This window comes from Echinops telfairi, unplaced genomic scaffold, assembly GCF_000313985.2.
Source record: "Echinops telfairi isolate 266 unplaced genomic scaffold, ASM31398v2 ScPeMD7_2;HRSCAF=8, whole genome shotgun sequence".
Classification (NCBI taxonomy): Eukaryota; Metazoa; Chordata; class Mammalia; order Afrosoricida; family Tenrecidae; genus Echinops; species Echinops telfairi.
The window spans coordinates 7,105,315-7,115,000 of NW_022103898.1; the positions used below are offsets into that span (position 1 = coordinate 7,105,315).

The 9,686-nt window shown below is 63.3% G+C and overlaps 1 protein-coding gene across 1 annotated transcript in view; it reads left to right on the forward strand.

Annotated features, from left to right (window-relative positions):
* The window catches only part of SCUBE1 (signal peptide, CUB domain and EGF like domain containing 1), a 135,289-nt gene that overhangs the window by 109,078 nt on the left and 16,525 nt on the right, over positions 1 to 9,686 (forward strand). Inside the window, exons 8-9 of the mRNA XM_045290811.1 lie at positions 498 to 614; positions 8,548 to 8,670. Coding sequence (XP_045146746.1) covers positions 498 to 614; positions 8,548 to 8,670 — 240 coding nt within the window. The remainder of the gene's footprint in view (positions 1 to 497; positions 615 to 8,547; positions 8,671 to 9,686) is intronic.

The window sequence follows — 9,686 nt, forward strand, 5'->3', positions numbered from 1 at the left end:
CCCGCTCCAGTGCACTAGGCCCCAACCCCTCCCAGCCCCTTTCAATTTACGAAGGAGGGGGGGACTAGACAGGCTTCAAATGGACGCAAACCAGATGCTGTGGCTCACCGCTCAGTGGGAACAGATGTTGGCTGAGCGCCCGTGGAGGTGATGGATGGTCTCGGGCAGCCAGGGCCGCACCATCCTCCCCAGCTCGGGCAGCCAGGGCCCCAGCCATCCCAAGCCGAGGGCAGATGATGGCGGCCCACGCTCTGCTCGGCCAGGCCTGGAGCCTCTGTCCGGGCAGGGCAGGAATGTAAGGAGCTGGCCCTGACCCCGGCTGCAGTGACCCGTCCATCTGCATTTTTCCCATCTATCGTCCATTTTCTACCCCACCCCCAGCAGCCCCATTTTACAGATGGGGGAGCCCTTGGGTGGCAAGTGTGAGCGGTGGGGCTGGGCCCAGGCCTCCTGGCCCAGGGGACGGGCAGTGCTCAGCGCTTGTCTTCCCTTCCCAGAGACCTGTGCGGTCAACAACGGAGGCTGCGACCGGACGTGCAAGGACACAGCCACCGGCGTGCGCTGCAGCTGCCCCGTGGGATTCACGCTACAGCCAGACGGGAAGACGTGCAAAGGTCAGCGGCCCGGGCATTGGGGCTGCAGGAGCCTCTGTAGGAGAGACTGGTGGGAGGAGGGTCACGGGGCCCCTTGGGGGAGGTCGTGGGGGAAGTGTCGGGCCCCTGGGCGCAGTGCAAACTCACCAGCCGCTCCACAGGAGGGAAACAGGCTGGCTGCTGCCAGGAAGATTGGCCGCCCCAGAACCCCCATATACGGCCGCGGCACCCAGAAGCAGCCCCGTGGCTATGGCACTGGGGGCACAGGTCTCTGCACTGGGCTACTGACACTGAGACTGCGGCGGTCCCATCCCACCAGCTGCCCGCAGGTGGATAGCCTGACGCAGGTTGCTTCTTAAAAGATTCAAAGTCCAAACCAAACCCACTGCCGCCAAGTCGGTTCTGGTCCACCGCAGCCTTCGAGGACAGAGCTGGACTGCTGCTCCCTAGGGCTCCTGACACCACGGGCCACCCTTGCCCTCTCTCAGATGGCTGTCGGGCTCGGGCCCCTGCTGGCTCTGTTAGCAGCCAGCTGCCCTCCCACCCACGCCGCGGAGCAGTTCCCCTCTGTGACACCCGGGACTGGGGTTTGGGCAGGAGAGGAGGCTCAGAGAGTTGGCTGCCCGCAGGGTGAACCCGTTATACGGCGTCTCTCCCACAGGACTGGAAGGGTCTCGGAGGGCCGCTGCCCAGTACATCCCCAGGGGGCGGGCACAGTACGTGTCCTCCCCAGAATCAGAGACCCTGGGGTGTCCCACCGAGCAAAGTGTCAGGGAGTCGGGTCTCCTGGGAAGTGACGGTCATCTTGTCCTTTTGGGAAAAGAAGGACTCGGCACAAGGGCACCAAGTTGTGGACGCTTGTCACTGAGAGGCAAGGGGACAGGGGAAGAGACAGTTGGGGGAGGGGAGGGAGGGAGCGGGCAGCCCCACAGTGCAGGGTAGACCAACCATAGGCAAATAATCCATCTGGACAAAGGCCTTGGGGTGCTGGGAGCCCTGAGGCACCGTGGTGAAGCACCAGACTCCGCACCCACCGTTGCACTCTCACCCTGTTCCCGGAGCCATGGCAGCTTAGAACCCCACGGGCCAGGCTCCTCGGCCCCCAGGGTGGCCACGATCCGGAACCCACTGTAAAGCCATGGCTCCAGTCAGGCACTGTCCCGCAAAGTGACCCCTCTACTTGTTGACCCTTGGGAGAGGCGTTGGGCTGCTAACCCCGAAGTCTAAAGTTCAAAACCACCAGTCACTGTGCTTTCCATGCCCGCGCAGAGTGGCCGTCTCCTCAAGCGGCAGGGGCAGCACTGCCCTGTCCTAGAGGGTGGCTGTGCAGGGTCAGCATGGCCTCACAGGCTGTCTGGTGAGGTTTTCTAAAGCACTTGCTCAGGCAGTGTGTCCCCACGGCCACTGCTTACGGGCCCAAGCACAATGACACCCCTGAGATCTTCAGCCTTGTCTCTGTTGAGCATGTTGGTGCTCGTTGGCCCCAGAGGGAGGATGTGGGTCTCCCTCCCACTGAGGCGGGGTCCACGCTGACGGCTGCCAGCCTGGAGCTTCATCAGCACGCGCCCCCAGGCCTCCTCCCTCCTAGCACGCAAGGTGTTTCCCCTGCCTATCGCAGGCTGTTCATAAGCCTGCCTCTGATCCCCATGCTCCGCACCTTCTTCTGCACGTAGTCCGGCTTCTCTTTTGTTTGCTCGGCACACAAAAGGTGGGAGCGTGATAAGAGGAGGCCATCCGCACCCCCAGCCCCTCTCCCACCTTAAACCAGGCGCCCCCTCCCCCACCCTTGCTCTGTTTGAATGGCCGGCTGCCCCTCCTTCTGTGACCAGGTCCTGTATGAGCACAGTCAACGTCCCACTTTTCCAAATGCCACTTTGAGGGCTAAGGTATGCCTGCTTGACCCCCCACGCCCCCAGAAAGCAAACCCGCTGCCATCAAGGCGATGCCAACGCCTCTCCCCCATGTAGGGCAGGGTAGAACTGGCCCCTGTGAGGTTCCAAGACTGCCGCTGTTCACGGGAGTGGAAAACCCCATCTGTCTCCCTCTGAGTAGCTGACCTGACGGATCCCAGCCCAGCTCATAACCACTTGGGCCGCCCGGCCTTCTCACACCTGGCCCAAGCCATGGTGTCTTCAGCGGCCTCGGCTGCGTGTGGAAGCTGGACAAAGACCTGCTGCCTTGAAGTGGGGTGTTGGTGAGGAATGCGGGCCCTGCGTGGGCCGCCAGGAGATCACACACACACACACATCTGTCTCGGAAGAAGCACAGCCAGGCTGCTCCTCAGAAACCAAGTGCCTTTGGGACGTGCTCTCCGGAGAGACCAGGCCACGGGCAAGGACGGCATGGCTGGGGGAGTGGACGAGCATCGAAAAGAAAAAGAGAGGAAGCCGAAGACCCTGACGAGGTGGACTGTACCCTGGCTACCACAGCGGGCTCCACGTGGCGATGAGGGCAGGGATGGCACAGGGCCGGGCGGTGTTTCCTTCCATTGTGCATGACCACGGGATCGCTGTGAGTCAGGGCTGGCTGGACAGCCCTGCCGGGCAACAATAAGCCACGTCATTGGAGGGCAGCGTTAGGAGGCCTGGGTACCAAAGCCCCTGCAAGTAGGGGACAGAGGGGTTGGATGAGGCACAGTCCCCCGCCCAAGATGGCCTTCGAGTCCCTGTGAGCCTCCCCGGTGTCCTCCGGCCACTGGCCTACTGGTGGGAGAGGCCTGAGCCAGCGTGAGCTGGGTGCTCTCCCGCCGCACAGATCAGCACCTGACAGACTGCCTACCTCCATATCAGCTCTCGCTGGGACAGCCCGGGACGGTGGAAAGAAATCATTGTCCTTCTGCCTGTTGGTGTGAGGATCCCGCTAACCACCCCGGGAGAGAAAGAAGGCTGCCTGCTCCTGCAAAGGTGGACCCCCTGGGAGCCCTAGAGAGGGTCTCTATGAGTCAGAACCAGCTCAGTGGCGGTGGCGCCCTGGCCTGTGAGTAGCCGAGGTCCCTTCCAGCTGTGGTTGTGGTGGCCGGTGACATGTGACCTGAGCTGGGCACGCCAGGCTGAGGGGAAGCCCCAGAGGGCTATCCTGCCCAGGAGACGTGCCAGAGCCTGGCCATTCCCCATGGAGCCTCCGTCATCATGTGTCCACTCAGGCCGCTATCCCGCCAGGGTGCACAGACCAGGCACAGCACCCACCCGGGAAGGGGGAGGTGAAGGCCCGGAGCACACTGGTCCCGACCCTAACCAGATGGAGCTGGGGGCTGGTGCTGACCATGGCCCAGCCTCATCCCGTCCCAGGGGTGCTCACTGGCCCCTGCAGCTCCACCAGAAACAATCACCTCTTGAACCTGGGTGAGTCCTACTTAGCCCTTTGACCAAACCTAGGCAAGCCCTGTTGGGAGCTGGCACACCCTGGGGTGCTCACGCCTGGTAGTATTGACCCAGTGGGCAGGCCCCAGAGGAGCAGGTCCTGAGGCAAGCTTCAGGGCAGGCCTTCCGAGCTGAGGGCCGGGGCCCCTGTGGAGAGGGGTGGGGATGGTGTGCCCAGCAGGGTGGCTGCAGAGGCAGCCGGACACCCTGATCGCCGATAGAAGACCGGCCCGGTGGCCATGGCAAGGACTTGGGCCGGTGTCTGAGAGCCTCGTGGGGATGGGCACGCTTAGGCTTGCATTTGATACTGCTCGGCAGTCCCATGGCGAGGCTGGGTGCCCATCCCCCTGGCTCTGGATGACCAAGCAGCTGCAGTCACAGGGTGCCAGTGCAGGTGGGCAAAGGGAGCCCGGGTGTTTTCAGAGATCGTGACACTTAAGGTCCTGGGATTTCAGGCTCCTACTGGCAGATGCCACCCTCGTTCACCGCCGTGCATTCACAGCTCGATGCCCATGGGGGGAGGATGGATAGAGGCAGTCTGTTCCAACTGCCCGATGGAATACTACGCATCCCTAAAGGAGGATGGTGATGCAGCCAAACTCCTCGAGATGCTGCTGGATCTGGGAGCTGTCCTGCTGAGCGAGTGAATCCATCCGTGAAGGAAAATCCCGTCTGAGACAGACCACGGGTGCAAAAGAAGACAGCCACGCCACGTGGTTTTCACACCCAAAGAAGTCAACTGGCGGTTACAGAGGGCCGGGGCAGGAGAGAAGGAAAGCGGGAGGAAGGAGAGATAGACGATTAGAACGGAGAGCGAGTCTGAGCTAAGTAGTGACACACCGAGACAGACCCAGAGACAGCAGCCGAGGCAGATACTCGCCGGAAAGGACAGAGAACAACCTCGACCAGCGGTTCTCAACCTGTGGGTCTCGACCCCTTTGGGCGTCGAATGACCCTTTCACAGGGGTCACCCAATTCCTAACAGTAGCAAAATGACAGGGATGAAGTAGTGAAGTAGCAACAAAAATAATGTTCTGGTTGGGGGGTCATCACCACATGAGGAACTGTATGAAAGGGTCGCGGCATGAGGAAGGTTGAGAACCACTCTTCTAACCCTTCAAGAAGAGTCTAGGGGAGCCTCCCCCACTGCCCCACCCCAGCACCCTGGTCAGGAAGGTGTCTTCCATCTGGTTGCCTCCCCTCCCAGCCAGGTGGTCCCCATGCCTCCCTCTCCTCCCTCCCAGAGCCCTACGCCATGGCCCCTGGGATGCCTTAGTGGGGCAGGGGAGTGGGGCTGGGTGACTCTCTAGTTCTCCCCTCACTACCCACCCACCCCCGCCCCCCACTCACACACACATTCTCATCAACATCGGAATGTTCTCCTGCAGGACCCATTGTCCCCCTGGTCTGGCTTCGCTCAGCCAATCAGTCAGTCTGTCAGTCCATCCACCCTCCCGGGCAGTGACTTGCTGAGCCCTGCCTCTGCTCTCCAGGACCCCTTGCCACCCCCCACGAGGCTAACTCCAGAGATAATTCCCGGGGTGGCTTCGAGAGGGGCGGGTGGGCAGGTGAGGGCGTTTGATCCCCATGGCACAGACAAACCGGGCGGAGAGAAGCAGGCAGGCGGGCAGGCTGCAGAGGGCCACAGGGACTGGTCCATGAGCAGGGGGAGCAGGAATGGGGTGAGGACAGAGGAGTACTGGGGGCCCTGGCGAGAGGAGAGGCAGGGCCTGGTCCTGAGACAAGCCCCTCTGTCCCTGCATGGGGTAGGGGGGCACTGCACAGTCTGGTCCTGCAGCTCCTGCAGCCTCTCAGGAGCCAGTCACCCTGGAAGTAGAGTGTGGCACTGGGCAGGGGAAGCCCGGGGCCCCAGAGGGGGCCGACTGGCTGGTGTGGGGGGAGCCCAGCCCTCCAATAATCGGGGCTCCCTCCCACTGACCCCAGGCAGCAGCTACCCAGGCCAGGCCTCCACAAACATGCCTCCCTCCCCTGTCTGGTCACTATGGTGACAGCGGACAGCCCGTGCTGCAGGAGAGGGCTGGGGCAGGGGGTTCCTGAGGAGGCCCCACTGCTCCAGTCACCTGGGAGCGCCAGCTCACCACCTCTTCCAGCATTAGCAGGTGGGGACATGAGGCTAGACCTGGCGCAGTCCCCTCCCAAGGCTGCTGGTGGGGCCTGCCAGGGGGAGCCCAGGGGGGCTATGCCGGGAGCCCCATCCTCCCCAAGACTCCAGAATCCTGCCCCGCCCCCAGGTGGGTTAACCTTCACGTGACCCACCCAAGGAGCCTAGGACCCAGAGGTGCTGGGGTCGCCCCTCACTGGGGACAAATGCAGCAGCTTGGGCCCTGGCTGGGGACCTCGAGAAGACAACCTTGTGGAAAGTGCAGACAGTGGCCCCCGAGGGCAGGTGGAGGTGAACCCACCCCAGGTCTGTCTCAGGATAGGTTCCTCCACGTGGCCTGACTCCATGCAGCGATGCGGCAGGTGCCTTGCCTGCCAAGGGGACTGGGCTCAGCTGCCCCCCTCCCCTCCCCGATGTGCAGATTTACTGAGACTGCAAGGCAGGAGTATTGGAAACTAAAAAAGCAAATGAATTCCTCATCTAACCGAGCAGGGCAAAGATTGGATTTTCTGCTCCCATAGAGTTACAGTGTGGGAAACTCCCGGGAGCAGTCCTGCCCTGTCCTGTAGGCTCGCTAGGAGTCAGCCTGGACTCGAGAGCCCTGAGTTTGGGAGAGTCATTTAACCTAATATCACAGAGTCCGGGGAGCAGAAGCCCCAGCTGAAGAGAGTGGGATCAGGTGGACCAGGGTTTGTGGGGCCCGAGTAGCCCCTCCCTCTCGGTGCAGCCCCTCAGGCTCCTACCTCCTGGTCCGGAGGTCTGAGAGGGCTCTAGGAAGACCCAGCAGGACAGAGGTTCCCAGAGAGGCTGGCCAAGGGTGGGGGTGCCGGGTGCACCCTGTGGTGGGGTGTACTCCCCGAAATGCACCCGGCCTCAGGCGTCTCAGCCAACTCTCTATCAGCCCACCCTCCCCAAGGCTCTGGACCACAAACCTGGCATCTGCTCAGTGCTTGCTGGTGCCGAGGTTTACTGTGAGAGCATTCCTGGTCTGCCGAAGCAGCCACGAGAGAGGTGCAGGGAAGACTCCCCTGTCTGTAAATTGGGGAACACGGTCCTCTCGTCACTGAGCCAGGGTGGGACTCTGATGGCACTTGTGCACCCTGCAGTGCTTGACCAAAGGGGAAGTCCTTCTCGTGTCCCTGCTGCGGGGCCAGAGAGGGCGGCCGACTGACCCTCGGGTCCTGCCTTTGCTTCTCCAGCCAGGAGCCCTGCCCACTGGTAGGCAGTGGGCTAGGCCTCTGGGCTGCTAAGCACAAGTTCAGGGCTTCAAACCCACCGGTCGCTGCACAGAGGCCCAGTGTGGCCACCTGCTCCCCTCCCCAGAGGCTCGCAGTCAAGGGGGCCCCCGTGTCACTGCGGGGCCTCTCAGAGTTGGAGGTGGGAGCTCTCCATCCGGAAAGTTCCCTCTTTGTTGGTCATGTCTGCAGCGGGGCCTGGAAGTTAGGGCTGAGGGGTCCCCGGGGGACAAGGCCACGGGAGAGGGGCCTGCCGGACGAAGTACCGCAGCACTGGCTGCAGCAGGCCGAGCTGCTCAGGCCAAACCGGTGGCCACTGAGTCAGCTCTGACTCCTGGGACCTGACTTTCTCGTTCATTCCCACTGCCGTCAGGTCCCAGCCACCCTCTAGGACAGGCTCGAACCGCCCCGTCCGCTTCTGAGACTGAGAGACCTGCCTCCCCTCTCAGAGCCGCCGGTGATCTCAAACTGCCGGCCTTTGGCTTCCCAGCCACCTTGTGACCACTAGGGCGCCAGGGCTCCAAGGTGACCTTGTGCTGATTGCGGGGTCAGCTCCGACCCATAGCGACCCCAGGGACAGCAGAGCACAGCGCTGCACGCTCCCACGCCACCCCCGCCCTTCCTGTGCCTGAGCCCAGTGTTGCCGCCACTTGCCGAGCTCTCTCCTTGCGGGCCTTCCGTTTTTTTGCTGCCCCTCTGCCTCACCAAGCACGATGGTGACCTCACAGCGGCAAAGCTGGCCCCTCGGGTTTCCAAGGCCGTGGGTCTTCACAGAGGCCCACCGCCAGGGTCTGTGGAGGAGCATGCGGAGGGCGGGTTCGAACCACCAGCCTTGACATCACGGCTGAGCACTTTAGCCCTGGTGGTACTTCAGCCACCAGGGATCCTTGGAGGCGACATTTCACGCAGGCAGGGCTGGGGCGAGGGAAGGGAGGGGAACTGTGCCAAGACGGGCCAGGGGTAAGCCCAGCCCCCCCAGCTCCTGCCCCAGCCTCCTCTCTGAGACGGGGCTGTGAGACCTCCCTCTCCCCACCCCACCCCCATCCCCAGGGCCCAGCACGGGGCACAGATTGCCTGTGGCCCCACCACCTCTCGGGCTGTGGAAAGAAGGGAGCACAGTGTCGTTGTCTCCGTCATGGCCCTGCCCCTCTATGTGTGAGCCGAGAGGGCTGGGGGTGGCACTGCCTCACCTCGGGCTCCCGGTGCCCTCTCCCTCTCTCCCCCACCGGCCCCCACAGACATCACCGAGTGCCTTGTGAACAACGGGGGCTGCGACCACTTCTGCCGCAACACCGTGGGCAGCTTCGAGTGCAGCTGCCGCAAGGGCTACAAGCTGCTGACCGACGAGCGCACGTGCCAGGGTGAGCCCCCTCCCCTGCCCCCCACCAGGACCCCCGTCCCACCTGTCCTGTGGTCTCCACAGAATGACCGGGGTGGCCACCCCGCTTCCCTGGGGCCTTTGTGCCCCATCACTCAGGGAGACACAGAGAGGGGCCAGTACGTGTCCCCAGTGTCCTCCCCCAGGGGCTCTGGCTTCAGCGGTGTCGTGCTGCCACCTGGCGGATGCATGGCATGCTGCAGGCAGGTGCTCCCCAGCAACCCTTCTTTGGGGTTCCCGTGCACCTGAGCTAGGGGCCTGCCGGGAGGAGGGCCGGGAGGGGGGTGGGGAGTTGGTGCCCAAGCTCACAGCCCAGCAGGACACGGCTGCCGAGGGCGACTGGAGGATGGACAGTGGGGAAGGTCTCCAGGAAGGCCGCAGGGGGAGGTGGCATTGGAAAGGAATGGGCACTTCCCATGAGCTGCCAAGGCTGTGTGCCCACTGAGGCTGGTGCCGGGGCCCTCAGGGGCCCTGCGGGGTGGATGATCCCAGAGCGAGAAGGTTGGGGCCGTGGATGCCAGCTTGAAGAGACACTGCCGAGGACAGAGCCTGTCCCCTGGGTGACCCCTGCAAGTGTGGCCCCCGAGACCCACACTGGGGCCCCAGGAGGCTGCCCAGGGTAGTGGCTGTGTTCCCCACCGCTCCCTCTCGGCTGGGCCTCTGGTCCCCAGACAGCTGGGATGCTGCCCGCCTGCCCATCAGGGGTGGAGCCACCCTACCTGGTCTGTGGAGGACTGAGCCCTGGACCCAGGTGGGCAGCAACTGCGGGGGAGTGAGCGCCTGTGTGGGACACCCTCCCCACCATGGCTCCTACACCTTCTTCCAGGCTCTAGCCGTACCCCGACCCCATGCTCCTTCCTGGGCCCCCAACTTCAGAAGGGGATCTAAGATTTCACTTACCATGTGAGGCCTTCTTAGTGGGGACCCTGGCAAGCCTCCACATGGACCCCTGGTTGCTGACCACCTCCAGGAGGGGACTGGTGGGACCAGCATGCACAC